Raw genomic sequence first — 14,772 nt, 5'->3', positions numbered from 1 at the left:
GTAGCACCTGCCCACAGATCCTTCATTTGTGCCATTGTCGACAGTAGAGGCTCTTGGCACGCAGGTCGGCATTGACGTACGGAGTACCACGGAGAGCATCCAGCACGTGGTGCGCCTATTCTCACGAGCTATACCGACGACAGATGTAAAGGTATTTACATATATATTACGTCTTAAGTTTTTTTGGTCATTTATCTTCATGTTTATATGTACTTTTCTATATTTTTACATGAGCAGCATGGTTGATTGTGTCACGCAGGTTCCCACACCTGCCACTCAGAGGCTCACTCAGGAGTTGGTAGAGGCGAGAGCGGAGATAGACCGCCTCCGAGCTGCATTACAGATGGCAGAGGCAGCTACTGCAGAGGCACAGCATCTGAGAGAGTCCGACATCCAGCAGGCAGGTTTCTCTTGCACGTTTAAGTTACAAATTTCTTTAAGTAATACCTAATGAGAGACTAATCAAATATTTTAATGCTTTACTTTTTTGCGTAGGCTCGGACCGAGGTAGAGAGCTCCAGAGCTGAGGCACAGCATCATCAGATTATGGAGCAGATTGCCCAGCACAGGGCAGAGCAGCTGATGCTGCATGTTCGAGAGTATCGTAGATCATCGGACGTGACAGTGCCTTACCTACCGTTATATCCACGGCCTGTCACACAGAGGTTTTTCGACGAACTCTCCCTCAGGATGCACCTCCCTTCCTACTTTACATCAGCTATGGACTTGGGACTCGACGCCTTCGACGATAGAGCCCAGGAGCCTGAGGTGCCTCCTGAGATAGAGTGGAGCTCACATGAGTTCGACGCTTACCAGAGAGTCCTATATGAGAGCCAGGTGACAGCATTTGAGCGCGTGGGTGGTGCTGGCCCTAGTGGCACAGCGGGTGATGGTGCTAGCAGCAGTGCTGCTTCTCATGAGGCTAGCTGGGGTAGCTCATTTTCATTCTGATGTACTTATTTGATGTTTATATCATTATGAGTTTTCTCATTATTGAGTATCATTACATTTTAGTTGATGTTCTTGATTTTATTATATTTCTTAACACTTTAGCTATCATATTGTTTGTTGAAAATCTCCATGCCATCGTACCCAAACATGCTCTGATCGGGATCAAACTTTGCAAGCATGGGGAGGGGACCCACCCCCACATTCTTGCAAAGTTTGGTCACAATCAGAACATGTTTGGATTGGCAACTGGCGCCCAGTGCGGGTTTTTCAAGTCTCTTGGTGCTTAAGAGGCCATGGAAAATCCGGGCCTTCCCCATACCATCGTACCCAAACATGCTCCGATGGGGACCAAACTTTGCAAGCATGTGGGGGTGGGTCCCCCCCACATGCTTGCAAAGTTTGGTCACAATCAGAACATGTTTGGATTGGTAATTGGCGCCCAGTGCGGGGTTTTCAAGTCTCTTGGTGCTTAAGAGGCCATGGAAAATCCGGGCCTTCCCCATACCATCGTACCCAAACATGCTCCGATGGGGACCAAACTTTGCAAGCATGTGGGGGTGGGTCCCCCCCACATGCTTGCAAAGTTTGGTCACAATCAGAGTATGTTTGGATTGGCAATTGGTGCCCAGTGCGGGTTTTTCAAGTCTCTTGGTGCTTAAGAGGCCATGGAAAATCCGAGCCTTCCCCATACCATCGTACCCAAACATGCTCCAATGGGGAGCAAACTTTGCAAGCATTTGGGGGTGGGTCCCCCCCACATGCTTGCAAAGTTTGGTCCCCATCGGAGCATGTTTGGATTGGCAATTAGTGCCCAGTGCGGGTTTTTCAAGTCTCTTGGTGCTTAAGAGGCCATGGAAAATCCGGGCCTTCCCCATACCATCGTCCCCAAACATGCTCCGATGGGGACCAAACTTTGCAAGCATGTGGGGGTGGGTCCCCCCCCCACATGCTTGCATAGTTTGGTCCCCATCGGAGCATGTTTGGATTGGCAATTGGCGCCCAGTGCGGGTTTTTCAAGTCTCTTGGTGCTTAAGAGGCCATGGAAAATCCGGGCCTTCCCCATACCATCGTACCCAAACATGCTCCGATGGGGACCAAACTTTGCAAGCATGTGGGGGTGGGTCCCCCCCACATGCTTGCAAAGTTTGGTCCCCATCGGAGCATGTTTGGATTGGCTATTGGCGCCCAGTGCGGGTTTTTCAAGTCTCTTGGTGCTTAAGAGGCCATGGAAAATCCGGGCCTTCCCCATACCATCGTACCCAAACATGCTCCGATGGGGACCAAACTTTGCAAGCATGTGGGGGTGGGTCCCCCCCACATGCTTGCAAAGTTTGGTCACAATCAGAACATGTTTAGATTGGTAATTGGTGCCCAGTGCGCGGTTTTCAAGTCTCTTGGTGCTTAAGAGGCCATGGAAAATCCGGGCCTTCCCCATACCATCGTACCCAAACATGCTCCGATGGGGACCAAACTTTGCAAGCATGTGGGGGTGGTCCCCCCACATGCTTGCATAGTTTGGTCCCCAACGGAGCATGTTTGGATTGGCAATTGGCGCCCAGTGCGGGTTTTTCAAGTCTCTTGGTGCTTAAGAGGCCATGGAAAATCCGGGCCTTCCCCATACCATCGTACCCAAACATGCTCCGATGGGGACCAAACTTTGCAAGCATGTGGGGGTGGGTCCCCCCCACATGCTTGCAAAGTTTGGTCCCCATCGGAGCATGTTTGGATTGGCAATTGGCGCCCAGTGCGGGTTTTTCAAGTCTCTTGGTGCTTAAGAGGCCATGGAAAATCCGGGCCTTCCCCATACCATCGTACCCAAACATGCTCCGATGGGGACCAAACTTTGCAAGCATGTGGGGGTGGGTCCCCCCACATGCTTGCAAAGTTTGGTCCCCATCGGAGCATGTTTGGATTGGCAATTGGCGCCCAGTGCGGGTTTTTCAAGTCTCTTGGTGCTTAAGAGGCCATGGAAAATCCGGGCCTTCCCCATACCATCGTACCCAAACATGCTCCGATGGGGACCAAACTTTGCAAGCATGTGGGGGTGGGTCCCCCCACATGCTTGCAAAGTTTGGTCCCCATCGGAGCATGTTTGGATTGGCAATTGGCGCCCAGTGCGGGTTTTTCAAGTCTCTTGGTGCTTAAGAGGCCATGGAAAATCCGGGCCTTCCCCATACCATCGTACCCAAACATGCTCCGATGGGGACCAAACTTTGCAAGCATGTGGGGGTGGGTCCCCCCCACATGCTTGCAAAGTTTGGTCACAATCAGAGCATGTTTGGATTGGCAATTGGCGCAGTGCAACAACGCAGAAAATTGGATGATAAGGCTGTCAAATGCATTTTTGTTGGCTACAGTGCTGAGAGCAAGGGTTACAGATTGTATCATCCGCAGTCTAAGCGTATCTTGATTAGTCGAGATGTTGTTTTTGTGGAAGATGCTATGTAGCCTTTGTTATCATGTACCAAAGAGACAGGTGTGAGCTCGCGGGATGTATTTGATACATTGTTGCCTCTATTTACAGGTTGGAATTCAAATGTAAGTCCTAATGAGGCAAATATTCAGCCTATGTAGATTTCAAACGACATCATAGATCAGCCTATTTCTGATACAGATTTACAGGATGTAATTTCTGAGGATAGGGCTGAAAATGAGCAGGCTAGAGGTATGTCTAAATGGCTGGTGCAAACCTTGCGTGATAGTAAAATTGATGCACCTATATCTAGTCGTACTCGTTCAGGTTTTCAGCATGCCTCTTATGCATCAGATTGTTATGCTTTGGCTGTGTCTAGTATGTGTGAAGAGGAGGAACCTCTTTCATTTGATGAGGCACAAAAATCAGAAAATTGGTTGGCTGCAATGCAAAGTGAATATGATGCTATAATGAAGAATGGTACATGGTCTTTGTGTGATTTGCCTATTGGTAAAAAGGCCATTTGATGTAAGTGGGTTTTTAAGTTGAAACGAAAGCCAGATGGCAGTGTTGATCGCTATAAGGCTAGACTTGTTGCAAAGGGTTATGCTCAAGATAAGGGCATTGATTTTGATGAGACCTTTGCTCCCACTTGTCGTATGACTACCATTCGTAGCATTTGTGCATTGGCAGCTCATAATGGTTGGAATGTACATCAGTTGGACATAAAGACTGCGTTCTTGAATGGAGATTTGCATGAGGAGGTGTATGTATCGCAGCCTCGTGGTTTTGTTCAAAGAGGGCAGCAAAACAAAGTGTGCAGGTTGAAAAAGGCTTTATAGCAAGCTCCACGAGCTTGGTATGAAAAGATACATGCATATTTGACTGCACATGGTTTTCAGAATAGTCCAACAGAAAGCACTTTATATGTTAAATGTGTGGATGATGTATATCTAATCATTGCTCTCTATGTCGATGACATGCTGCTCACAGGACCAAATGAGAGTCATATTGCTGATTTTAAGGCTGATTTGAATGCCTCTTTTGAGATGTCAGATTTGGGGCATTTGCATCATTATTTGGGGATACAATTTAAGCAGTGTGATGGAGGTATTGCTTTGTGTCAGACAAAGTATATTGAGACATTGTTGCGGAGATTTGGCCTTGAAGACTGCAAGCCTATTGCTACTCCAATGGAGACAGGTTTGAAGTTGAGTCTTCATGATGCTGGAGATCACTTTGATGTCACACTCTATCAGACAGCTGTTGGTTGCCTCATTTATGTATGCATTACGAGGCCAGACATTCAGTTTGCAGTCTCACAGGTGAGCAGGTTTATGCATAGCCCAGGGTCTCAGCATTGGAAGGCAGTTAAACGCATCTTTCGCTACTTGAGTGGCACCATACATCTTGGGTTGTTTTATCCCAAGGGGGGATCATTGCCGCTAGATTTACATGCTTTTTCGGACTCAGATTGGGCTGGTTGCTATGACACAAGAGTGTCCACAAGTGGTTTTTGTTTCATGCTCGGTAGCTCATGCATATCTTGGTTGAGCAAGAAGCAACCTACTGTGGCCACTTCTAGTTGTGAAGCTGAGTACAGGGCAGCTTTCACAGCTACGATTGAGTGTGTGTGGCTTAGACGGCTTATGGCTGACTTGGGTGTTGGACAGGAGTCTGCCACCTCTATCTTCACATGATGCATTCGTATCTCGATCGTGATACAATGAGTGGTAAAGATCCACAAATGTAATGGACTGAGATACAAATGCATCGCAGCCACTCAATGTATCACGATCGAGATACAAATACATCTTAGCCGTTCAATGTATCACGATCGAGATACAAATGCATTGTAGCCACTCGATGTATCACGATCGAGATACAAATGCATTGTAGCCACTCGATGTATCATGATCGAGATACAAATACATCGTAGCCATTCAATGTATCACGATCGAGATACAAATACATCGTAGCCATTCAATGTATCACGATCGAGATACAAATGCATCGTAGCCGCTCCAAAATGGCCTCATCCTATTTACTCTCCATTGGTGAAATACCTAAATTTAATCTTGACCGTCAAGATCAACCCTAGATTTTGATCAGACGATTTGTATGAAACCCTAGATCTCGATCGTATTATATAAGGGGTATTTTTTTTTTGCTCATTTGCACTTCTCTCGCTTTTGAGTTCGGAGCACTCTATGTTTGTCATTAGCTCTCTATAATCATCATTAGCTTGTCATTAGCATTGTAATGTTCATTACGCACTTGTTTAGTCCATAGCCCTCTTTTTAATTTCCATGCTTGTTTAGGATGGAGTTGCACGACCCTACACAACATCGCTTGTCCATAGGAGCACTTATCCCACAGGCTGTCTTTATAAGTACAATATTAGAGACTAATCAATACGCAAAATTGATCAATAATTAGTATGAAGTCGCACTTTGTTAATATGGGTGCCAAAATTTTGTTTGGGAATTAATTAATTTGTTGAGGTGATATAACCTTAGGAGTGAGGTAGTATAACCTTAGGTGGTATAACTTTAGGAGTGAGGTGTGGAGATGTGACGTTAAAAAAAAAATCAAATTCTGAAGGCTTCTCTCGATCCTTCTTTAATCACCTCAGGTTTGCAAATAGTCTCTCGACATTTTGAGGCTATGGCCTCCACACACACACACACACACACACACACACACACACACACACACAGAGCTGCGAATGATGCGAGCGAGAGAACGATCATTTTTTTTTGCTACGCTGTTGGGTTTTTTTCAATCCGCTCTGCTCTAATGTTAAAATCTTAGGCTGCCCTAACGTTAAATTCGGGCACTAATTAATCATATTCACGTCAGACCGAATATGTCTGACGGGAATATGAATAATTCACAAAATAGGGTTTTGTGTACAACATAAATAATTCACCAAATAATTAGTCTAAATAATTCACTAAATAATTATGCTACTGAATGGGATTGAATGTTCATAAAAATCAAGGGCAGGCCTTCGAGATCTAGTCTACTTGTTAACTAAGGCCCCTGCCACACTAGGGTGCTTGCCGCCTAGACAAGGAGGTAGCTGATGGGGGGAAAAATACCATTCACTCTTATTAGGTGTCCAAGGAGATGAGTTTTTAACCGACGTGACCACTATGTCTACACCCACCATGTCCACACAAAATGGCACGAATGTAATTGATAGGTTTTGAATTTTGGCATGCACCTAGAGACAAACATGCTCTATCAACTATGGGGTTCTGAAACACCCAAGGGCATCGGACAACCCATTCTTGGGGATGTTCGGGGGCCCTAGTGTGACATAGATGATATATATACCTATATGCATATACCCAATGGGCTCTTCAGATCTCACACTCTCACCATTTTTTAGTCCTGCCTTGAAGGACTACTATAGAGTTGGGGCATTTTTTTGAGAGTTAACCTTGGGAATCTTCTCGTCATAGATCCACTGGTGTATATTGTTTTTGTTATGCTAGCCCTTGATTATTTTAGTTGGAGGGGAATTTAGGAGCCCCATCCCTATAGCCCTTGAATGTACGCCATGTGAGTGCTTGGGTACTTAGTTAATGAACGTGTCTTTTTTCTATATTAAGTTGGATTTTTGCAAGATATGATTTTAGTATTTAATATATGGAAGATCATATATTTAAAGTAACACAGCTAATGTCACATGGTAGCATTTCAGGTACTTTCTTTACTATTTAGTTTGAGAGAGAGAGAGAGAGAGAGAGAGAGAGAGAGAGAGAGAGAGAGAGAGAGAGAGAGAGAGAGAGAGAGAGAGTGTGTGTGTGTGTGTGTTTTTAGGGTTAGCAAGCATACCACATTCACAAGCATAGTAGACCAATCTATAAGCTTAGTGATTCAATTTTAGAATTAATAGCTTAGTTAATTAATTACAAAATTAATAGCTTGTGAGTAAAAGACAAGGTGGGTTAGACTAGCTACACCTATAGCTACACCTATAAAGGAGAAGGCTAAAATCACACCAACTCAAAATATCTTGAGTTAAACTAATAAAAATTCACACCATTGGTGAAACCAATAATCAATTTGAAATTTGTATAACCCCACTTATGCATTGGTGTTTTTTTTTTTTTTGCAAACAACAAAAGAGTTGCATTGGTTTAACCATATGCCATATCATTTTCACAAGTGTATTTTGATAAAAGCGACTATATTAAAGGATAAAAATCAGAAATAGATACAAAAATGCTTTTTTAAGAAGCATAACTTAGAGCAAAGTATCAACATATCATCTCATGCAATCATGTTTCTCACTTCCGTCTTCTTCCATGCGTTCTTTGTGGATTTGGCTGATCTTCTCTTGAAAATCCTCTTGAGCACTATTCATTTGAAAATCCTCTTGAGCACTGTTCATTTGAATCAACTCTTCCATAGCATTTTTTTGTGTATTGTGCTGCTTTGACTGCTTGCATGATGCTGGCTTTGTGAAGAGTTCTCATCTGCAAATTCAAAACATCTCTCAGACTAGGCATCAGATTGAGAAATGTATGATTAAAAATACATTCATTTCAATTTATCTAGATAGCCCACAAATACTCAACAGAAATAGTATTCCATAACTCTACAGAACACTTTATTGATTGACCTAGTAGTATCTCTACCCAAGTCAAATCCCAAGATTGAACCGGCAATATACATTGATTCAGAAATTTCAAAGCATCCGCATTGCATGCACACCCAACAAACAGATGGGCAATTGTTTTTCGGCTCCTTTTTATATTGTGGGCATAAACTATCTCCATATCCAAATCTATTCGCACGTGCATTTGTCCATAGTGCTTTATGCATGATCAGCCACATTAGACAGATTTCGTTGGTGGGATGATAGGTGACCAGATTTTTGAGGATTTATACCCCCATTGTTTCCTATCCCATAGCAGGTTCCATCTATTGTTCAGTTTGCAATAATGCAAAGGAGGATCTTGAGAAAGGAGGGAAGGAATAGGTAACATGCTCCATTTGGATTTCCAAGAGAAGGCCTTGTACGATAGAGGACCTTTGAGTTGGAGAAAGACGATTCTCTCATCAGGCCATAAATGCATTTTGTCTTTAATTAGAAGTAAATCCGCTGCAGAGAGCCTATAGATTGTACACATAAGTCTCTATTTGACTTCCATCTACCCTCATTACTACACCACAAATCATACCAAGTTTGTATTCCCTTTTTGTGAAGTTTAAAGGCATGCTTGTACTGCTCTGCAGGGATGTTATTCAGTATAGCAGTCAAGAACCAGATCGAATCCAGATGTAATACATGTGCATGTTTTTTGGATTTATTGTGCAATTGTAAGTCCTGTTTACATCTATTCCATGCTCTCCACATTGCTTGGATTAGGGGGTTGCTGTGTGGTTTTATTTTAACTGTGCTGAAAAAGATCATAAACTTTGGGAGTTTCTTCCATTTAGGGAAGTCTGCTATACTGAATTGATCTATATTTCTTCTAAGCAAGATAGCCTAGTCTTCATGTGGTGATAAGAAGCTTCTGATGATCCATTTAGTTGCCATTCGATTCGCAGAATCCACAATATTAGGAATTCCTAGTCGTCCCTGCTTTTTGGGTTTGGTGCGTAACTTCCAACCAACTTTGGGGAATTTTACCTCCTCAGCATTTCCTAACCATAGAAAATTCCAGCACATTTTCTCTAATTGTTTTTGAATCAGATGATGATGGGTGCCAACAAGATAGAAAGTATATCGAGGTTGGGAAAAGAATATGTTTGAGGATTAAGATCCTGCCTACAAGGTTGCATGCCTGCCCAACATTTAAATTTGATTTGTAGTTGGTCCAGAATCCATTGCCATTATTGATGCATAGAGACCCCAAACCCCATTGGAATTCCAAGAAGTCTGAAAATGTGTTCTTCCTTCAAAAGTTTACATCCTTGATAAAAAAGCCAATGTGGTGGATTTGTTAGCATAGTTTTGATACTTGTTTTAGAGTGGTTCATGATGGACCTTGAAGCCAAACAAAATAGAAGGCAACCCCAAAAAGTGCTAATTTGAGACAGGGTCATTATAGATAAGACCATTGGTATCGTCTGCAAACTATTGAAGGCATGTCTGTCCTTTATTGTTTGGGAGCTGGATTCCCCTCATTAAGCCTTTGTCCATGGCATTTTGAACAAGCCAACCTAAAGCATCTATAGCAATTGCAAAGAGGAGTGGCACTAAAGGGCATCCCTGCCTTATAGAACATGTTAGTTTAAAGGATTCAGTAAGATTCCCATTGACAGTTACCTTTGCCATTACATTACCAAAAAGCACTTGTACCATCATCTTGAAGTTGGGATGACCTAGTCCCATAGAGGACATGCAATGAAGATGTGCAACGTAAGATTGGAGAGTACCACTGCGTCAATGATGTGCTGACCATTTGAGCTTGGGGAAAAAAGTGAGGTCAGTGAAGACACATTTGAGGGGAATACTGAGATCAACCAAACTCCTGATAGGGAGACGATTTGCAAGCTAGACCTTCCCTCATATAGTGTCCAATTTGAGAAAGAGATATGGTGGCTTGGGGCATTTAAAGTACCAAAAGAGACACATGAAGTTCTCGCTTGGATGTTTGATAGGATACCCTGGATTACCACTATCATCAAAGCACAGATTCAGGGAGAAAAACTTGAGGTAGAGGGCAAGGGCACTTATACAGTAGATTGGCATTTGGGGGGTGACCTGAAGACAATAAAGTGCTTGCTTGGGTGTCCAGAAGGTGCCAACACCCCAAATCTTTGTCTGTGGTGCATGAGAATGGTGAGGGAAAACAAACAAAAGTTGGGAAAGAAGAGGATGCTTGAGAATCAAGATATTGAGCATGACCCCATGGACGATGTTGCTGGCAACTGGGTTGGAGGTGTCTTGTCTGCCAACATGCTAGCTGTGCCAAACAGGAATTTGAGAGACCCAGAATGGAATCCTATAATTCCATTTGACCTGAATGTCCACTTTTGTACACTACATGCATTCATGCATGTGTTTGACCGTTTTCTCAAGTGTCACATAGATTATGCATTTACCATCATGCAAGGCAAATAACGACAAGAAGAAGCTCTTCATAAAGTAGAGCAACTACTCAACTCAATTGGGTGCCATGGTGGCAATGTGCAGATTATTGTTAACAAAAAGACCTCTGGCATGAATCATGAGGTTGCACAACAAGTGTCCACCATGAGTGGAAATAAAGCAAGATGTTTTTTGGAGAAGCCAGAAAATGCCAAGGACTCAACCAAGCCTTGGAACTTGTGGAAGGATTTATGCAAATGTACAATATTTGACTGCACCAATTCAAGCCTTGTAATTCTACATGAGAAGGTTTGGTCAATAAGATGGTGAAACTTTTGACCAAAAGCAGGACAACCACAAAGGAGCAACAAAAATTTCAAGATGAACTTTCTAATTTTACAAAGTCCATGGTTGATACATGGGGTGAAACTAACATTACGCACTACATGGTAAACACATTTTCTCCTTCCTACTAGATATTAAGAAATGAGTATGAATAACTATTGACTCTCTTATTTTTTTTGTAGCACATTCTTTATGCTCATGGTGCATACTTCATGAATGAGTATGGTTCTCTGGACACGTGGAGCACACAAGGAATGGAGAAATCTCACTATCAAGCTAGAGGAGTATATTTTCAAAACACCCAGCATGGATGAGGGAAGACTCGTACAAATTAGGAGATGTTTAACTGGTTTTACAGATACACTTTTGTGCAAAAATTATCCATGGAAAGGGCACGTATGAGTAATCTAGCAGCAAGGGCAGCACGAAATAATGCCAAACAGAGAAGATCACTAAAGTGGAAAGGTGGCACAGGACCATCACGTCATGCAGCATGGAGATCTTCACAAAGATGCATAGGAAGAATTTGGAAGTAGAAACAGCACTTTGAAATTGAAACTATTTGGAATATAGTTGTAAACATTTTTGACTTAGGAAGTAAACATTTAAAAAAAAGTTGTAAAGCTTTTTAACTTGGAAATAAAAAATAATTGCACCATTCCATTATATTGAAGATTTACAGTGAAAATATTTACAACGAAAAGAGCTTGCTCTTGAGTCTCTTCTCTTCTTGCTCCCCCTCTTTGGTTGGCATTTTCCCTCTATAATGCAAAAACCTCTTACGACTATAGCCCTTGAGTGACTTTACATCCTCCACTCCTGCACCTAGGACATAGCTTGAATAACATAGAAAATAACCTGCTCGAGAAGGCCAAAAACCAGGGCCGTATCCAAAGATACGGATGGCAACACACTTCTCTATAAGCATGAGTACTTTATGTATATTATAAGGTATAAGTGCATACCCTGTATACCTAGATAGGGCTTTTAGTGTAAGGAGTGGAATCTTTGCATCCCTAGAGTACTTGCTATGATATATAATAAATATATTTTTGTCGATAGAAGAGATGTAGTGTGCAAGAGTGGCATCTTGACCAACTCTTGCATAACCAACACCACCTCGTCCAAGAAATCCATCGGTGTCGTCAAGCTCTATCTGCATTGACAAAGAACCAAGAGGGAACAAACTAAAGTAAGAAATAATTCAAATAAACTAAAGCAATAAGAATTAAACCAGATAAACTAAAGAAATAATTAATTCAGGTAACAGAAGCAATAATTTACCTTCTGGTTCTCATCCTCCTCCAACTTCGCTGCATCCCAAAGGTTGATGGAGCCCTCTTCATTTTCTTGGTCAAGTTCGGGAACAAGTTTCTTACACCAAACTCAGAAATGCCCATATCCTGCTGAAGGGCTTGAAATTCTTTCTCTGAAGGAAGAGAAGCTTCATTCTCCTTGGCTTTTTCAAAGCACGAGGACATTGCTTCTGGGGCCTCTAAGAAGTTTCCTGTCACTTCTGTATCCAATGCGAGAAATTCATCCTTATGCTCTACATCGAGAACACCGGACGCAGCTTCACAACCGTCTGCTATTATAGCAAGATAACTTCACAACCATCTGCTATTATAGCAAGATAGTAATCCTCCCTAAAATTGTAGAGTTTTTGAATGTGGGAGAGGAGGAGGTAATACTTCCCATTAATTTAGGAAGGACGGTAGGCATGACAAAATTAGACGTCAATCGCTCCCCATGGACGGATGACATTCCTTCATCAATGATGGTGGAGGCCTTAAACTCTGCCACATCAAAATTTATGTTGAGAAGTTCCTCCTCCTTCTCAGACACAAGGTCCAAGACCTCTTCTTATGCAAACTGAGCACTTGAAATAAAGGACTGTTCTGATTTATCAGTCCTTCCTTTGAGCTCCTCTTTTGTGTAATCCTCCTTATCAGCAAGGAGAAAGAGATAGGCAACAAACCCAAAATGATATTCTAGCAACCTGCATTTCCTGCCATGCACTGGGCACATGTCAACACAAATCTTGATATGTTGATCATCTGAGTAAGTGTCCCACCTCTTCGACATGCTTGAATTCTGAGACGAGGTGACTGTGATGCTTAACATGTGGACATACCTATGGACCCATAAGAGACGGTCCCTCCGCCGACCAACCTGCAATAGTCTGTCCACTCTCCCCAGGGATGTCCTTGCCATGTCCTTGATAATCTCCTCTAGACTGAAAGGAACGTTGAACATAGACTCTACATGGCAAAGGGATTTCTCCTGTCGAGCCCTACTCAGCAAATCAAAGAGATGCTCTATGGCGCTAGGCTCGTCCTTAATCTCCTCCAGCAATAAATCATCTACATCATCTGTATCATTGTAAAAGTGAGAACCCTTAACCTCCATCGCTTCTCTGATCTGGGTGGAATCCGTTCACCGTGCGATAAGGGGAAAGCAAAGACACAGGAATGCACGGTATGGCCGTGGAAAAAGTTGACTCGCACTGTGGACGGTATGAAAAGCGAGAAAATTTTAAGCGCAGAGAAAAGCAAAAAAAAAAACTTGCACCATCTTTATATAGGTCAAATAATAGGGCTAACGTCACATGATTGAGGATCGAACGCCACATGTCGAAGGGCTTACGTCATCTCATTGATTCACGAATTGCCACATGTAGGGCTGATGCAATCAATGCATGATTGCGTTTTGCTCTATAAAAAGGAGGAATATTTTCTTTTACATGCTTTTTTCTTCCACGGTTTTTTTTCACAATTTTTTCCAATTGCGTTTCTCCACACTTTGCTCGTGCAGCTCGCTAAATCCATCCATCCCAGCCCTTGTTTCAAGCACCTGTAAGTTTTTCTCTCTCTTCCCCTTTTGTTTCGTTGATTTTGTTCACGGTGCGATATGGCAGTTCTCCATGTTTTTGAATCAACATATCGCTCCGTGGATGGTTGGGTGAATTTTATTGATAAGTTCTCTCTTCCCCTTTTCTTTTGCTGATTTCGTTCACGGTGCGATATGGCTATTCTCCATATGAAATCGAATTGACATATCACTCCATGGAAGGTTGGGTGAATTTTATTGATAAGAGATTTTGTTCATGGTGCGATATATCTATTCTCCATGTTTTCGAATTGAAATATTGCTCCGTGGGACGGTTCTAAAAATTTTATTGATAAGTTCTTGTTTCGTTCACCATGCAAAAAGAACGTTGGTCCACATTTGGATTCCCCTTATCGCGCAGTGGATGGTGGTCGTGCGACTTGGCTAATTACTCTACCTTCTCTTTTCTAGTGCTGTAATGGCGCGCACAAAATAGACTGTCAGGAGAGTTTTAGTTCCAGAGCTAGATCTAGCGCCCGATCCAGCGCCGAAATCCAGTTTCGGTTCCAGATATTCCAGAGAAAATTCCAAAGGACATCTTAAGTGAACCTATGCTTCCTGATGTCAAACCAAGCACCAGCAAGAACATTTCAAAAGCCAGGGTCACTTTGCAGAGGCAAAGAAAAATGTTTGCGGAGATAAGGAAGGCACAGGCAGCTGTCAATCTCCTCATCCCCAAAGCTCCTTTCTTAGTGAACCTACGCTTCCTGATGTCAAACCAACAAGAACATTTCAAAGGCCAGGGTCACTTTGCAGAGGCAAAGAAAAATGTTTGCGGAGATAAGGAAGGCACAAGCGGCTGTCAATCTCCTCATCCCCAAAGCTCCTTTCTTGAGGATTGTGAGATCCATAAGCGATAGAATAAAGTGGAAAGGTTACTTTAAATGGCAGAGTAGCGCCCTCGCATGTCTTCAAGAGTCATGCGAGGACTTCCTTATAGACTTATTAAATGATAGTAACATTTGTGCTGCCCATGCCAGGAGGGTCATACTAATGGACAAGAACATGACATTAGTAAGCAGAGTTAGGTATAGGTATGATAAGTTCATGTGACCTCTACCATTCAAGGATAGGAAGGCAGCAGAAATCCTCTCCATTCCTCCTTCTTTGAAGAGACACA

The 14,772-nt window shown here is 42.7% G+C and overlaps 1 protein-coding gene across 1 annotated transcript; it reads left to right on the top strand.

The window, feature by feature from the left end:
• Positions 1–238: 238 nt before the first annotated feature.
• LOC147628677 (uncharacterized) lies at positions 239–8,666 on the top strand. Its single transcript, XM_086813083.1, has 3 exons — positions 239–400; positions 496–665; positions 8,618–8,666. Exons 1-3 carry the CDS (start codon positions 239–241, stop codon positions 8,664–8,666), a joined length of 381 nt encoding a protein of 126 aa, XP_086669209.1.
• Positions 8,667–14,772: the final 6,106 nt, after the last annotated feature.

This window comes from Cibotium barometz, chromosome 19 (assembly GCF_041138505.1).
Source record: "Cibotium barometz isolate CiBa-2024 chromosome 19, ASM4113850v1, whole genome shotgun sequence".
NCBI lineage: Eukaryota > Viridiplantae > Streptophyta > Polypodiopsida > Cyatheales > Cibotiaceae > Cibotium > Cibotium barometz.
The sequence above is the reverse complement of the archived record's forward strand: the minus strand, read 5'-3'. Positions and strand labels throughout refer to the sequence as shown.

Coding starts and splice junctions, on each gene's coding strand:
- LOC147628677 (XM_086813083.1), top strand. CDS start 239: ATGGTTGATTGTGTCACGCAGGTTCCCACACCTGCCACTCAGAGGCTC. Junction 401..495: donor GAGAGTCCGACATCCAGCAG/GCAGGTTTCTCT, acceptor TTTTTTGCGTAG/GCTCGGACCGAGGTAGAGAG. Junction 666..8,617: donor CCACGGCCTGTCACACAGAG/GTTTTTCGACGA, acceptor ACTGCTCTGCAG/GGATGTTATTCAGTATAGCA.